The sequence below is a fragment of the Macaca thibetana genome, chromosome 15 (assembly GCF_024542745.1).
Source record: "Macaca thibetana thibetana isolate TM-01 chromosome 15, ASM2454274v1, whole genome shotgun sequence".
Taxonomy (NCBI): domain Eukaryota; kingdom Metazoa; phylum Chordata; class Mammalia; order Primates; family Cercopithecidae; genus Macaca; species Macaca thibetana.
Window position 1 is genome coordinate 18,962,834 of NC_065592.1, and position 17,528 is coordinate 18,980,361.

Sequence of the window (17,528 nt, forward strand, 5' to 3'; positions counted from 1 at the left end):
TCTCTGGTTGGGAAATTAATTGGGCAGCTAGGGAAAATAAACATTATTGAACTCTCTTATAAAAGACCCACTGACAGAGACATGTTTTAACTTTGTGTAATTATATGCACTAGTATTTAGCGTGGACTACAATGATGAGCTGGATGTCTTGGTGAGCGGCTCTGCAGACTTCACTGTGAAAGTATGGGCTTTATCTGCTGGGACATGCCTGAACACACTCACCGGGCACACGGAATGGGTCACCAAGGTAGGAAGACTTAGAAGAAATCTTCTTGTCAGGCTTTTTGAGGGAGGGAGTGGAGGATGGTAGATACTGCCTTGTAAGTGTTAGGTGAGTCATAGGATGGAATTGCTGTAGCTACAAAGCATGATGGTATACAACAGTGACCAGCAAGTAGGAAGGTACTTAATAGTTAACAAATAAATGACTTACGGACATGGAAAGATGCCCACAATATATTAGGTGGATAGAGTGGGCAAATAAAACAGGTTACATATAAAAAAGTATGTGGAGTGTGATACTGGTTTCTTAATGTGTTCATGCATCAAAATGTTGAAGGTTGGTATTTCTGGTGGGGTTGTGGGTGCATTTTCCCCTTTCGAATAAACATGTTTCTTTTTTAATCAGGCAAGCAATTTTCATTTTGAAAAAATAATGCTTACAAGAAGTAGGAGAAAGAAAACTGTACGGGATCTTTAGTAAAATATTGTAATGTTTTCTTTTTTCTTTAAAACAAGGTTGTTGTGAGGATCAAATGCAGTATTAATAATGGATATACCATGCAGAAGCACTTTTCTTGAGCTTACTATGCCATTCTATGAGGGGGCTGAGGAAACAGTAAGCAAAATAGATCCAGGCCTTACCCTGTGGATGATAGTCTAATAGGAGAAATAGTTTTTTTAAACAATTTCATGGGTAAATATATCATTTCAAATTGTGGTGTTTTGTGAAGGATCAGTACAGTGTTCTGTAAGACAGTCTGGGGCTGGGCACGGTGGCTGACTCCTGTAATCCTAGCACTTTGGGAGGCCAAGGTGGGTGGATCTCCTGAGCCCAAGAGTTCGAGGCCAGCCTGGCCAACATGGTGAAACCCCGTCACTACTAAAAGTACAAAAATTAGCCTGGTGTAGTGGTAAGTGCCTGTAATCCCAGCTACTCAGGAGGCTGAGACATGAGAATTAACTTGAAGCTTGGGAGGCGGAGGTTGCAGTGAGCCAAGATCGTGCCTCTGCACTCCAGCTTAGGCGACAAAGTGAGACTCTTTAAAAAAAAAAAAAAACGGTCTAGGAAAGTAATTAGTTCAGAGAAAGCTTTTTGAGAAGGGGGTTAGACATGAAGAATAAATAGGAGATAGCTGTAGAAAGAGTAGCTGAAAGATTGTTTCAGAAGGTGCAGTATATGCACAGGCCCAGGGAGTGGAAAGAACTTGGAACATTTGATGACCTGGACATAAGCCAGTGGAGCCATGCTGTAGTTGGGGAGATGGGCAGAGAGGTGGTCATCCTGTATGATTTATGAGGCCACAGTAAGTATGGTGGATATCATCAGAAGTGTACTAGGAAGCAATCTACAAGTTCTGAGCAAGTGTCTGATGCGATCTATGTTTTAAGAAAATTAACTGCTGAATGAAGAATGAACTAGAGTTGGGCACAAGTGGATACAGGGTGACCATTTAGGCTTTGGCAGTAGTCTAAGCAAAAGATGCCCATAACTTAGATTTGGCTGGCAGTAATGAAAAGGACACCCATAAAGGATATGTCTTTAAGGGAAAGCCACCTGGACTTGCAGATTCACTGTGGGAAATGAAGAAGAATCAGAGGTGATTGGTGGGTTTTAGATGGGGTGGATGATTATATCTTTGTTTTGAAATACATGGGGCTAAATGGAGAGTAGTTTGTAAGACCATTATTATGTATTGGGCACATTAAGTTTTTTCTTTTTTTCTTCATTTGTTGTTGTAATACAGACAGGGTCTCACTCTGTTGCCCAGGCTGGAGTACAGTGGCATGATCATAGCTCTTTGCAACTTCAAATCCCCAGGCTTAAGTGATCCTCCCACGTCAGTCTCCTGAGTAGCTAGCACTACAGCCATGTGCCACCACACCGAGCTATTTTTTTTTTTTTTTGAGATGGAGTTTCGCTCTTGTTATACAGGCTGAGTGCAATGGCACGATCTCAGCTCACTGCAACATCCACCTCCTGGGTTCAAGTGATTCTCCTGCTTCAGCCTCCCGAGTAGCTGGAATTACAGGCGCCCACCACCATTTTTTGTTTTTAGTAGGGACGGGGTTTCACTGTGTTGGCCAGGCTGGTCTTGAACTCCTGACCTCAGGTGATTCACCCACCTCGGCCTCCCAGAATGCTGAGATTACAGGCGTGAGACACCGTGCCTGGCAGCTAATTAAAAATTTTTTTTGTAGAGATGGGTTCTTGCTGTGTTGCCCAGGCTGGTCTTGAACTCCTGGCCTCAAGCAGTCCTCCCTCCTCAGCCTCCCAAAGTGCTGGGATTATAGGCATGAGACACTGTGCCTAGCCCACATTAACTTTTTACATAGAAAAGCTATATAGTGTAAGGCAGTTTGGTGTTGTGGAAAACACAGTTGATTGGGGCTAGGATACTGATGGTGATGTCTTGGACAAGTTACTCCTCCTTCAGGACCTGAGTTGTATCATCTGCTAAATGTTCCTGTGAACATGAAATGAAATGTTGGGACAGCACCCAGCAAGGTGCCTGATACTTAGTAATTGGTCTGTTTCAGTTGAGTCTGCAATCCAGACTTCTGAATGAATGAACCCTGCTTCCCCTCTCACCTTAGGCTAATTGATTACAAAATTAGCTAGAACCTGATGTTTATAAACTACCTCAAGTGCTAACGGAATGTTAGCTTTTATTATGTTACTACTATAATTTACATTGTTATTTTATCTTTACTGTAATTAAATGAGGTAGGATAATAGGTGCTTGTCTCCTATTTTAAAGATCAGGTAACTGGCCAAGTTTAGATGGTCTTGGCCAGGGTTATAAAGTCAGCATGTAGCCGGCGCGGTGGCTCAAGCCTGTAATCCCAGCACTTTGGGAGGCCGAGACTGGCGGATCACGAGGTCAGGAGATCGAGACCATCCTGGCTAACACGGTGAACCCCCATCTCTACTAAAAAAAAAAATACAAAAAAGTAGCCGGGTGAGGTGGTGGGCACCTGGAGTCCCAGCTACTCGGGAGGCTGAGGCAGGAGAATGGCATGAACCCGGGAGGCGGAGCTTGCAGTGAGCTGAGATCCGGCCACTGCACTCCAACCTGGGCGACAGAGTGAGACTCCGTCTCAAAATAAATAAATAAATAAAGTCAGTGTGTGACAGATTCTGGTGCCAAGTCCAGGGCTTTTTCATTTATGATTCACATGGTTGTGAAAGCAGATCATTTGCATCTACTTCAGTGTCTATGGGCTTTTTTCTTTTCTGTTCCTTCTCTTAAGTAACATTTTATAATTTTTAAAAATCAGTCCTAATGTTTGCTTCTAGATGAATGCTAAGATTAAATGTTGCCAATGTTTAGACAGTTTTTTTTTTTTTTTTTTTTTTTTTTTTTTAAAGCGTTGTGGTCTTGCTCTGTTGCCCAGGCTGGAGTGCAGTGGTGCAATCATAGCTCACTGCATCCTCCGACTCCTGAGCTCAAGCAATCCTCCCACCTCAGCCTTCCGACTCACTGGGATTATAGGCATGAGCCACCTCATCTGGCTAACATTAGACACTTTTAGATACTGCTAATAACAGAGAATAGTAAAATGTTTAGCAGAGGTTAATTTGGTAATGAGCTATGGCTTAGCTATTCTAGCATATTTTAAGCTCATTTTCATATTTTAATTTAAAGAATAAAATCGTTGTAGGAGAATCATTAAAAGGATCTTTCCGTAACATGGTTTACATTTGCAGGTAGTTTTGCAGAAGTGCAAAGTCAAGTCTCTCTTGCACAGTCCTGGAGACTACATCCTCTTAAGTGCAGACAAATATGAGATTAAGGTGAGTTTTTTTCTCCATTAATTTGCTTCGTTAAAGAAAAACTGGAAAACATAAGAAAGTTAAAGTGGTATGGCAAAGGGTAAACATTCTGGGAAGAGGAGGGGGAATGTCTTAGTCCAAGCCATTTTAAACCCACTGGAAGAAGAGATGATTTGCTAGCTCTATGTCCTATGTAGTTTCTTAACTTGGATTTGTAGATGAAAAAGAAATTCACATAAATTTATGTTCAGCTTATTCTTAATTCTTTTTTTCTTTCGAGACAGAGTCTTGCTCTATTGCCCAGGCTGGAGTGCAGTGGCGTAATCTTGGCGCTCTGCAACCTCTGCCTCCTGGGTTCAAGCGATTCTCCCGCCTCAGCCTCCCGAGTAGCTGGGTATTTTTGTATTTTTAGTAGAGATGGGATTTCACCATATTGGCCAGGCTGGTCTCAAACTCCTGACCTTGTGATCCACCTGCCTTGGCCTCCCAAAGTGCTGGGATTACAGGCATGAGCCACCAAGCCCAGCCCATTCTTAATACTTTCTTACATGTCTCCTACCGTCCTTAATTCTTAGATCTGAACTATGAAAACATAAATACTCATTTATTGTAATGAATTGCAAAGAGTTCACAAAGCACTCTCACATTCTTATTGCATCTCTCTCTCTTTTTTTTTTTTTTTCTTTTTCTGAGATAGGGTCTTGCTCTGTCACCCAGGCTGGAGTGCAGTGGTGGAATCTTTGCTCACTGCAACCTCTGCCTCCCGGGTTGAAGTGATTCTCGTGCCTCAGCCTCCCAAGTAGCTGGGATTACAGGCACCCACCACCACGCCTGGCTAATTTTTGTATTTTTAGTAGAGACACGGTTTCACCATATTGGCCAGGCTGATCTTGAACTCCTGACCTCAAGTGATCCACCTGCCTTGGCCTCCCAAAGTGCTGGGATTACAGGCGTGAGCCACCGTGCCTGGCCCATTATTGGATCTTTTAAACTGTCCCATGTGATAGGCATTATCTTCATTGCAGGAGCTGGAGTTAAGAGAGATTAAATAATTTTACCCAAGATTGCACAGGATAATTAAGACTTGAACCTGTGATTCTTGGCTATAAAGCCTGTGGTCTTTCCAGTATACTTCACTTTCTATCTGACTTCAGCAAACACAGACCATTTTAAGGACAAGCTTTTCTGTAGTGATGTGATCTCTCATCTTTCCTCATTTTCTTTTTTCTGTAGATTTGGCCAATTGGGAGAGAAATCAACTGCAAGTGCTTAAAGACATTGTCTGTCTCTGAGGATAGAAGCATCTGCCTGCAGCCAAGACTGCATTTTGATGGGAAATACATTGTCTGCAGTTCAGCACTTGGTCTCTACCAGTGGGACTTTGCTAGTTATGATATTCTCAGGTAATGTTTACTTTGACCTCACGCTTTACCTTTGAAAGCCTGCTGTAGTTCGGTAGGAAAGACAAGAATAAATGTTTGGATCTACCAGTCAGTAGCTGGCTTTTATGAAATGTTTACTGTATCACTTGTAAACAAGGTTATATATACTGAACATCTCAGGAAAAATATTTTAGAGGAAGTAAGCACATGAAAAAGAGTTACATACTGGAACGCCCCCTGCCTGACTGTGTGAGTCATGAGCCACTTCTTTCATATTTAACATGCTTTTCTGGAAAATGAGGGGTGTGGATGAAAAGACCTTTCAGATCTCCGTAAGTTCTAATATTTTAAGTTCTACTTCATATTCAGTTGAAATTCTGCATTGTTTTACAAACTTGGTTAAACTTTAGTGGCATCTAGGCATCAAGTGACCTTCTGTTGACTAGTAGAAAGACAGAGATACTTAGAGAAAAATAAAATGTGCAGGGTTTCCCTCCAAAGAAATAAATAAGCAGCAGTCCATAGACAAATAATTTTGTGATTCACTGCATACAATAGGCTCCTCTTGGAAATTGACAATATCTGTTAGCATGTTTGGGGCTGATGGAAGCCAGTGCCATGTAGTCATTAAGAGAACTTTGCTGATAGACAAACCTTCGTTTAAGACATGGTGCCATCTCTGATGGGCTGTGTGATTTTGTGTAACTTTCTTAACTCCTCTGTAGCTCAATTTCGTCATCTGTAAAGTGACTATTAAATGAAATGCTTGTGATGAGGACCTAGTACACCACCTGGCAGATCTTTATTAATAATTTAAGTCTGAGAGGCCCCATATGAAGAAACCTGTTTGAATTTGTTTAACCTACTGTACTTCACACCTATTGTGCACACACTTACTAATAACAACTCACAAAGTTAGCATCCCATAGCATGGTTCAGGACTTGGAGGAGTACAGAAAATTGAACATTCTCTTAATTGTTTTTATGCATGACTATTTGAGGTCAGCTTGTGTGGATCTGATCACAGTAACTACAAAACTTTGGTGGGCCGCATCTCTCTGATCACAAAGTTACAACCCCATTTATGCCTTCCTGGAGTCAGACCAACATTTCTAACCAGTTAGGTTTCAGAGGTGTCAGAATCAGTTATAGAAATGATTGATATTTATGCTTTGAGAAAAAAGACTGAAACCTTTCCTAGAAAACATCTGTTTAAGCTTTTCCTCTTGTAGATGGGGACACTGAAGCTGAGACAGGGTAGGGGCCTTGCCCAGCATTCCACTTCTCACTTTATTCCAACATGCGTCCATTCATGCATGGCTGGATTATCCAATAGGCATATACTTACGGTACCAGAAAGCCAGGGACATCAGAAACAGGGGAAAATAAAGTTTTGAAAGAATTTGATATTTTGCAAAGCAAAATATTCAAGTAATCACCATGGGAAAATCACATCTTTGGTAGTTTAATATTGTTTTTATTTTTAATGAAAATTTTAGGAGGGAAGGTGCAAAGGCAAGGTGGGCTAGAGATGTCATAGTTGTTTTAATGCTTAGCATCTCTAAAGGGTTTAATTTGGTCCCACATCTGCTTTCTCATGTATGCTTCTGACTCGGAGTGGCATATAGAGACTATCTAGAGTCCTAGATGAAAGTTCTGTTTTTAGTGTTTGAATAATAATTTTAAATAATAAACCTGCAGGATTGTTTGCTGGTAGGAATTGCCAGGTTCAGATTTTTTCTCCGAAAAGAATCTGTCTTGTGTCTGCTTTTTTCCTCCCAAACACAAATAAACCAACCTCTATTGAAACCTACTACAAATCCTCTGACCTCTATTGCTAGGACCAGGTAGGGCTACTTAGCTTTGAAGCTAATTGAAAAGAAGCAAAGCACAAATAACAGCATGTTACTCAATAAGTCTGAGATATGATGTGATTGTTTGAGTTAGGTTATCTCTACAGCATGTAAGGTTACTTAGGTTCAAGGACCCAGACTCTGCACAGCAGGGATGTCCGGTTCCATTTCTAAAGTGATCAAAGTGAAAGCCACAAACCTGTCAAGACCTGTGCTCTATTCTGCAATGTATTTGTGGTTCAGTCTTTGGAATCAGCTCATCTTCACAGATTTTAAGCCCTAACTCGGTAGCCACCTATTTTTTGTGTTTCTGTTATGATGGGGACCTACCAGACTTCCTATTTGTTTTTCCTAGCCTCCTTTATTTTTATTTTTATTTTTGTTTTTATTTTTTTGAGACAGAGTCTCACTTTGTCACCCAGGCTCTAGTGCAGTGGTGTGATCTCGGCTCACTGCAACCTCCGCCTCCCAGGTTCAAGCGATTCTCCTGCCTCAGCCTCCTGAGTAGCTGGAATTACAGGCACTTGCCACGACGCCCAGCTAATTTTGTGTATTTTTTTTAGTAGAGGTGGGGTTTCATCCTGTTGGCCAGGCTGGTCTCAAACTCCTGACCTCAAGTGATCCACCCACCTCGGCCTCCCAAAGTACTGGGATTACAGGCATGAGCCACCATGCCTGGCTTCCTAGCCTCCTTTAGATCTCTTTTGTAGGAATTTGCATTTGCCTCTGTTTATTTCACCACTACTTTATTCTTTAGATATTTATTGAGCACCCACCTTTGTGTCAGGCATTGTGGTATGCATTGGGAAGCATAAGAAGTACTTACCAAACTCAGGGAGATTAATGATCAGCAGGAGGGGGAAGACTGATGTTAAATAGCTAATTGCAAACAGTTTGTTTAATGGTTGGGTTAAGAGGAGCCTAGTATGGAGTACTTTGAGGCTCTGCCTAGTTTGTGGACTAAGGGAAGGCTTCTAAGAGGAAGAGACATTTGGGCTGAGCTCTAAAGGATGAGTATAAATGCCTTAACTAAGTACCAGGAGTGGATGTACAGTGAGGAATTTTAGACTGAGACACTAGTCCGTTCAAAGGCCCTGAGGTTAAAGGAGCCTCAGGTACATTTGAGAAATTGAAGGAAATTCCTTAAATGCCTCAGTGTGACTAAAGATGGGGGCACAATAAGGAACCATCAAAGAGTTTAGAAGTTGAAGCAAGGTGGTAACAGATCAGGTTGTATGTGAGGTTAACTGATTCAAAGGGAGTGAGTAGATGTGGGGAGATCAGTAGAAAGCTGTTGGCAACAGTGCAGGCAAAAGATGGTGTCTTGGACTAGAGGTGTGGTAGTGCAGATAGTAGTGAATAAATTAGAAAAATTTAGGGCATATAATCCATAGAGCTTGGTGACTGAATTTGTGATTTGAGGAGGAGGAGAATTGGATGGTTGCCACGTTTCCTAGCTTGAGCACCTGGGTGAATGAGCAAGTAAAGAAATAGAAAAAACAGATTTGACTAGGAAATTCAGTTTTGGATAGTTTGAGTGTGAGGAACTTTGTCTTACTCGCTACCGAAATCCTGGTACCAGCATTGGCTAGCTCACTTTAGGCTCTTAGTAAATATTTGTTGAGTGAATGAACATGAGTCATCTAAGTAGAAAATGATGGATGAGTTATCAGTTGTAACTCACTGGAGCACACATATTGGGACCTTTGTTTCCCCTTTGCTTCAAGGTCATCTGAACTTACTGCTTTCCCTGGGATCAGACTCCCATCTTGTAAACCTGTTTACAAAGGCTCACGCCATAGGGAGTGTTCAGTGATTGATTTTGGATGTTCTCAAACATGTCATCTAAATGGCTACCTCTTTTAGCAGAAGTTTCTTCCTTTTTCAATCTAGGAGGGTGAACTCGTTCTCTGACTGCTTTTCAAGCAGGGGCCAGCACCTGTTAACTATTTTCTTAGTTTCATAGAAGTGATGTATGTTGATATTCTTAGTATCTTAGTATCATAGACTTTTTTTTTCAGATATTAACTATAAGAGAACCACATGCGCATGAGAGAGAATTTGTAAAATTTAGACAGGCTTTCAGGATTCTCTCAATCCATATTGCCCAGTTGCATTTCTTCTTCAAGAAAGAGAAAAAATATTCTTCCAGGTCCAGCTGATAAAAGGCAGAAAGGTTTGCTCCTTCCTTGATACTCCCGTTATATCCGTTGGAGTGTTTGTGCTCAGCATATTCTCACATACTCTGGCGGTTATATGCTATGCCCTCCCCTTCTAAGGGGCAAAGACTATCTTGCTTATCTCTTTCCAGGGCCCAGCCAGCACTCAGCACCTATGATACTCGGAAAACATTTGCTAGGCCTGCATCGTGTTAGCTATATGACTCATAGCAAGATGTTTTAGTCTTATTTACTAATATAGTGGAGAGAATACCTCTACCTAACTGCATTATGAGGATTGAGATAACATGCCAGGCCTGGTGGCTCACGCCTGTAATCCCAGCACTTTGGGAGGCCAAGGTGGGCGGATCACGAGGTCAAGAGATCGAGACCATCTTACCAATATGGTGAAACCCCGTCTCTACTAAAAATACAAAAATTGCCGGTCGCGGTGGCTCACGCCTGTAATCCCAGCACTTTGGGAGGCCGAGGTGGGCGGATCACGAGGTCAAGAGATGGAGACCATCTCGCCAATATGGTGAAACCCCGTCTCTACTAAAAATACAAAAATTGCCGGGCGCGGTGGCTCACGCCTGTAATCCCAGCACTTTGGGAGGCTGAGGTGGGTGGATCATGAAGTCAGGAGATCGAGACCATCCTGGCTAACACGGTGAAACCCCGTGTCTACTAAAAATACAAAAAATTAGCCGGGCATGGTGGTGGGCGCCTGTAGTCCCAGCTACTCGGGAGGCTGAGGCAGGAGAATGGCATGAACCCGGGAGGCGGAGCTTGCAGTGAGCCGAGATCGCGCCACTGCACTCCAGCTTGGGCGACAGAGCAAGACTCCGTCTCAAAAAAAAAAAAAAAACACAAAAATTAGCTGGGTGTGGTGGCGGGCACCTGTAATCCCAGCTACTCGGGAGGCTGAGGCAGGAGATTCGCTTGAACCTGGGAAGTGCAGTGAGCCAAGATCACGCCACTATACTCCAGTGTGGGCAACAGAGTGAGACCCTATCTCAAGAAAAAACAACTTTCATCAGACACCACCTTTCCCTTTTATGCCAATATTATATAATGACTGAACCTCCCCACCCCCCGCCCCCAGCTTTTTTATAAGTGGGCTGAGCTTTTTCTCCTTATATTTTACTTTTTATCAAAAACATTTAACTCTAAATTTGCTTGAATTTAATACTGGTTTTAAATATCTCCAGAAAAGATTATAGTAGCATAAACAGAAGTAAAGTTGCCTTCTTTCACAGTACCTAACTCTCATCCTTGTAGGGTCATCAAGACACCTGAGATAGCAAACTTGGCCTTGCTTGGCTTTGGAGATATCTTTGCCCTGCTGTTTGACAACCGCTACCTGTACATCATGGACTTGCGGACAGAGAGCCTGATTAGTCGCTGGCCTCTGCCAGAGTACAGGAAGTCAAAGAGAGGCTCAAGCTTCCTGGCAGGCGAAGCATCCTGGCTGAATGGATTGGATGGGCACAATGACACGGGCTTGGTCTTTGCCACCAGCATGCCTGACCACAGTATTCACCTGGTGTTGTGGAAGGAGCACGGCTGACACCATGAGCCACCACCGCTGACTGACTTTGGGTGCCGGGGCTGCGGGTTTTGGGTGCAACCTCTGTGGCAGCCGACTGCATGAACCAAAGTTCTCACCTAATGGTATCATCACGCAGTGCACAATCATTTATCTATGTTTGCCAGGGGCCAGGGCTCGGGGTGGGGGAGGGCTTGTTTTATTGACATACAACGCAGCATGCTAATGGGGTACACCATTGACTTCATTTGTACTTAGTTAAGTTGGTCAGTGTAAGAGGATGCATTTTGGGTTCATCTTTCTTGAGTGGAGTATTGGTTTTAAGTAAAGAAAGTTAAATGATCCATTAATCTGCTAATTGGTTGCCTATGAAATCACATTGTGTGTTATTAAAGCTTTTTACCATAGCCTTTTTTTCTTTTGAAGTTGAAGCAAAGGTGCTATGATGTTGTTACAGCAACTTTTCTTACACAGGGTTTAGCTTTTATAAGAGCCACTATTAAAACTTCCACCAAATACCAGTTCTAAAGAAAGTCTGTCTTCCAGTGCAAATCTGATTCTGTAAATTGATTGTTAGCAACTCATTCTAAACCTTATGTCTTGGCAGAGTCAAGGTTGGCCATGTTTAAGATGTGAGCAAGTTCTGTAGTTTTTGTTTCCATGTTGGGGAAGCTAGTCCCCGACAGCCTGGATGACTGCACAGCAGTGCCCTGGTATAGCAGAAAAGAGCAGTGAGCTGGAAGGTTAGAGACCGGGCCTGTTACCCAGGAACTCTGCAGCCTCTCTGGGTCCCAGCTTCCTTGTCTGCACAGCCAAGTATTAAGCTCAGTGATTTCTAAGATTCTTTCTGGTCCTTTACCTACTGAAATGTGTAAAAGTTGGTAATGCATTTTTGTCTGATCCCTGATCATGGTTTCTTTCTGGCAGGATAATATTTAAATGAAATGACTGATAAAAAGTTTTCTATAAGAACATCAATTATATGAAAAGGATGAATAAAAGGAAAATGTAGAAAATATAACTGATTTCACTTAGACAGTTTAAGTAATTGGTTGAAGAAATGCTGATAGAAGCCATGGTTTAAATAGGGACACAGTATGCTATATTAGAAGGATACCTGAACCCAATTTAACTTCCTTCTTTGTCTCTAACTTAATCTGCATCTTCAGGGAGATTAACTTTCTCTTCTAATACCATCATTTTCTTCATTTTTTAAATGAGGGAATTGTCCTAGATTAGGGCTCACACACCCAAATGCCTAAGGGAGCCATGCCGGTAATATAAATGAGTAAAACGTTCTGGGGAGGATTGTGCCGTCCCCTGGAAAGTTGATATAACAGGGCAGTTATTCAGCTCTGTTTTATCATTAGGAGAAAGAAGCCCAGTGTTGGCAGGTCTTTAGATTGTTTCAGGAGGAGCTAGAAATCCAGATTTTTATTTGAAATCCTGGATTTTTAAAACGTTACAACTGATAAAATTTAATATAAGGTGAGCCAAACAAAACATGTCCCTGGGCTGCCAGTTTGTGTTGTCCTCCCTCTCTAAAGGTAGGTAATTTTGTGGTTCAGCAGTAGTAATGTTTGTTAGTGGCCACAATCAGGGAGAGAGTAGAGGGAGCAAGCAGTAGAAAAATCTCAGCCACTCTTCAGCTGTCTTCCCTTGTGTTACAAGGGTGGTGGGGAGGGACGTATTTCATTCACAGACCAACAGGAAGGTAGTTTGAAGATGAACATAAGAATTGGAACCTCAGTGACAGCTTATGTCTGGGAACATGAGCTTCTTGCTGACTCCAGTATAAAGCATATCCATCTGACAGGTGAGAAAAAGTGTTGCTAGCAGAGCTGAGAATGATGTAAACTCTAGGGTGGGGACCTGTCTCTTCCAGAATCTGCATTAGCATAGAGCCAGACTGTGGACCTCTGAGTGCTGTGAAGTTGATAGAAATTAATGGTGGATTTCAAGGACAGGTATCATTAATATCCATGTTGAAACTCTGTGGGGTTTAAGCAAAGGGACAATATCTTCCCCCCATCCCACATAATCTGGGTTTAATCCATCTCACATTGAGTTCTGTGCATGAGCTCTGCTTAGTACTCCTAGAAATAGAACCAGAATTGCAACTGAATCTGTTTTGCAGAAGCCCCAGGAGACTTTGGGCAATGATGAGGGTAAATTACTTTTTACTTTATTACTACTTTTTTTGAAATGGAGTTTCGCTCTTATTGTCCAGGCTGGAGTGCAATGGCACGGTCTTAGCTCACTGCAACCTCCGCCTCCCGGGTTCAAGTGATTCTCTTGCCTCAGCCTTCCAAGTAGCTGGGATTACAAGCGTCCACCACCACACCCAGCTAATTTTTATATTTTTATTAGAGACAAGGTTTTACCATGTTGGCCAGACTGGTCTCGAACTCCTGACAGGTCATCCACCCGCCTTGGCCTCCCAAAGTGCTGCGATTACAAGCGTGAGCCACCGCGCCTGGCTGAGTTTTTACTTTTTATCGAGCCTGAACAGGTAACTATTACTGATCTAATGCCCATCCCCACCCCACCTCACTTTCAGATCTATCCAATAGCTTCAAAGAGCAAGTAATTATAATTATTTGTGGGAAAAGTTTTATTAAAGTGACAAACTTGAAGCTGTATATAGTGTGTTCTATTTCAGTTTTTAGTGGTGAATATAGAAGTCATCAAGGTGGTACTTGGTGCCGCTGGAATTTTTTTTTTCCTAGGCAGTGTTGCTCTGTTATACAGTAGGGTGGAGTGCAGTGGCATCATCATGCAGCTGGATTTTGACAGCAGAACTTTGGGCAGTAATTGGAGTCCTAATGTCTATTCTTCCTTATGGAGGCCTTTATTTGGCCTGAGATTTTATTTAACTGCTTTGTAGATGCTGGATATATTCGTACTGTCGCCAGTTATAAAAATGGAAAACTAGCTCATCCTTTTTGCAAAAGAAAGCAAAGTGGGGAATCAGAGTGAGAAGTGGGTAGGGGATAACTAAAACTATTATTTACTCTCCTTTTATTGCCTTTGAGAACTAGCTCATGCACACACTGACTTTGGCTTCCTTAGCGCATAGGGAAGGGAATTGCCTTTCCCTCTTTTGTGAATATTCTCATTTTTGAAAAATTCTAAGTCATGAGAAGATAAGCCCCATCCTTTCTTACAAGGATTGGATTTCTTGGGTGGCACTGTGGTGTGGTGGAAGCAAGGGGCTTCTCTCAGGTTCATAAAGGCCATCATAACAACTTCGGGCTTCATGGTGGGGACAGGGATCCAGGAGAGCTGAGTGGATGTGTGACGTTTCTAGTAGATTCTGTCATCATTCCAAAGGAATGATGATTCTGTCATCATTCCAGCTCCATTATTTGAAGTAAAACACATTGCCAAATCTGACTCTAACCTGACATTTTAGACCTATTAGAGAAATAGGAAGAAAGCCCCTCCAGTGGAAGGACTGGACTTGAAAGAAGTTCTGCAGGAAGGTGCATGCAATTGGATAGTGAAACGTGGGCAACATTGCTATTGAATTGTAAGGTTTGCACTTCATTTTTCATAGTTTAAAAATTGCTGTGTTCTGGCTGTTGAAAACACTTGGTGAGGTTTGAATGAGGATTATATAATCATTCCAGTATTCATAGGAAAATGATTATGGCTCTCCATTTGTAAAACAAAAGAAATACTTTTGGAAACAGTATTTTAGACCTGAAGAAATTGTTTGTATTAGGTTAGGCATTTTGATCTAACAGAATCAGCTAAGGATAGTGGATCCTGGCTTTACACATTTATTTCTTTGACCAAACCCAGCTGGCAACTTGAAGTTGTTATGGTGTGGCTTCCAGGTTGCCTAGAGGTGAATCCTACCAACATCACTTTTTTTGTTTGTTTGTTTTTTGAGACAGAGTCTTGCTCTGTCCACAGGCTGGAGTTCAGTGGCGCGATCTCAGCTCGCTGCAACCTTCACCTCTTGGGTTCAAGTGATTCTCCTGCCTCAGCCTCCCGAGTAGCTGAGACTACAAGCGCGTGCCACCACACCCAGCTAATTTTTGTATTTTTAGTAGAGACGAGGTTTCACTGCATTGGCCAGGATGGTCTCAATCTCTTGACCTCGTGATCCGCCCGCCTCGGCCCCCCAAAGTGCTGGGATTACAGGCATGAGCCACTGCGCCCAGCCCCAACATCACTTTTATAGCTTTCTGTGCCTCCTTCTGTGGGCCTTGGTGTATGAAGCCACTTGCCTTTCTCTGTAGGGAAGTGAGCAGAATCAGATTACTACTCATGATGCAGTCTGGGCAGGGCATACTGTCACCTTTGCCTGTGGACACAGTTGTCAGGATAGGGGAGAAGCCCTTTAGGTCTGTCTTCTTGACACAGCTCTCCTACCAGGTTATGCTGGTGCTTTCGCTTGGTTTAAGACAACCAAGACCCTTGAGAATTACCCTGTCCTCAGATGGAGTGTCTGATGAAAAGAACAGATTCACTTTTTTGACAAAATGTGCATTAGCCATCTTTGGCAGTGTCTCTAATCGAAGGTTCCCCATGCCTGCTCTAGGAAAGTAAACTTTTTTCGGAATAAATCCTCAGATGGATTACTGAGTAGTCTTTGCACCATTCCCATCAGCCTCATCCGACTGAACGGTCACGCTCAGTGCAAAAAGCTGTTTTGCTGTCAAGATGTTTCAGTGTTTCTGGTCTTCCCTGGAACAGTTCAGTTGTTTAAATTTAGTAATTCAATCCTGACCAGTGTAAACCCACTTAATTACTGCAGCCTAAAGAATTCAGCTACTTCTACTCTTCATAAATGTGCCCAACCAAGTAAAGATGTGTTTTTAATATTCAACCCTGGAAAATTACTAATTCAGATGATAAAAGCTCATCATGTTTTGGCGTCTTTGTACTCAGATGGTGAACAGGCATATTTCACTGATTTGGACTTAGTGTACTTGATGAAAATGCTCAGGTTGAAGAGAGAGTTCTGTCACCAATCCAACATCTATAGCAATGCGGAAAAAGTCATCAACTCGTATTTCACTAATTTGATGTATGTTGTGATTTAGAGGGCGTGAGATAAAGTTTATATTTGAACTGTGTGGGGTAGGCGGAAGAAGGGATTGCTTAAGCAAATGGTGGAGTGATTGTGGAACAAGATGTCTCTAAGATGAGAAGCTATTTTCTTGCATCATAGAAGCACTCTTTTTACCCATAAGTGATTGTGCTAACTATAAATCATTTATATCTGTACATTAAAGCAGATTCTCTCAATTAGGCAAATTTGGTTAGCCAAGTCCAAATTATTGTTTGTACTTGAAAGTAATAAAGCTGCATCTCCTTAAAAATATATTCTGTAGTTAAGACTTGTCTTGCTTTTCCCCACAATGGCTTCAGACATTTTATCCAACCAATTGAGGGACTTTTCAAAAGTCAGTGTATTTTTGAAAACGGAACAACCCCTTGAGTGATCTGAGGTGGCTCTGTTCTTTTACTGTTTCTACATCTTCTAGAAGATAAACTCAACAATATAACCATTTCTGAAGGTGATCCAAAAGGCAAAAAAATAGAAGTAAAACTCTAGGAAATAATTTTGGTGAATTTCATGAATAGTTGCAAGTGAAGGGGTGGGGTGGGTAAACGTCCCATTTTGTAGGTTCCAGACCTTGGAATACTCTTCTTCTCTCTTACCCAAGGATGTGTCTATCCAGCACATCTTTGCATGAGTTCTTTCCTCCTCACTTAAACTTACGGGGCTTCTTGTCATTTGCATACTATGGCCCTGCACCTTTGATCCCCTGACAGCATCATTAAGGGCAGATTGTCATTCCTGTTTTACAGATGAGAAAGCTGTGGCTTGGTAAAGTGATTCATTGCCTAGAGGAGTTGTAGTAGGTGGTGAGGCCGAAGCCCTGATTTTCAGCCCCCACAAACCTGGATTTTTTTCCATGTTTTCATGTTTCCTTGTCTGTTCTTTCTGTATTTCAAGTCTCTTCAAACCCCAACTGCTGCCTTCTCCCTCCACCACCTGTGTGCACGGTTCAACCTGTCTTATGCTTTGCTTCCAGGGAGTCTCCCCAGCCACATCTTTGAGCATTTACTTGGCTCTTGTTCAACCTTGGTAACTCGCCATTACCAACAGGGCACATCTGGATTCCTTAACATAATGGAGCCCTAGCTAATTTCTTCAAGCAAACAGTTCTTGTTCTTCTATTTATTCCCACCCTTGCACTTTGGGTGTTGATCTCCCGCTATCTTTAAAGCCTCTGCTGACCAGCATGCCCTACTCCAGCCTCACTGAGCATTTTTGTGTAAGGTTAGTGGTGCAGTTCATTTAGCAATAAATACTGTTGTACCTTTTGCAGTAGACAACTATTAACTTTCATCTTGATTCTCAATTTTTTTTTCAAAATACAGGTGAATACCTGGTTTCCCCAGCAACATTGTAAGATTGAGAGTAGGAACTCAGTGAGATTTTAACAAATTCCATGGATTGTCTTAAGAGCTATCTAAACTTGGAAGAAAAATAACTTCCAAAGCATCTAAAATTGAAAATAAAAGATCAGAAGCAAAATGAAAGATCAATTCCACACAACTCTT

General features: G+C 42.1%; 1 protein-coding gene across 3 annotated transcripts in view; it reads left to right on the top strand.

Annotated features, from left to right (window-relative positions):
* Positions 1–16,278, top strand: part of FBXW2 (F-box and WD repeat domain containing 2) — a 33,989-nt gene extending 17,711 nt beyond the window's left edge. For all 3 annotated transcript variants that reach the window (XM_050761218.1, XM_050761220.1, XM_050761221.1), the window contains 4 exons: positions 114–247; positions 3,932–4,018; positions 5,231–5,400; positions 10,673–16,278. In XM_050761218.1, coding sequence (XP_050617175.1) covers positions 114–247; positions 3,932–4,018; positions 5,231–5,400; positions 10,673–10,961 — 680 coding nt within the window. In that variant the 3' untranslated portion in view covers positions 10,962–16,278. The remainder of the gene's footprint in view (positions 1–113; positions 248–3,931; positions 4,019–5,230; positions 5,401–10,672) is intronic.
* The last annotated feature ends 1,250 nt before the right edge of the window (positions 16,279–17,528 follow it).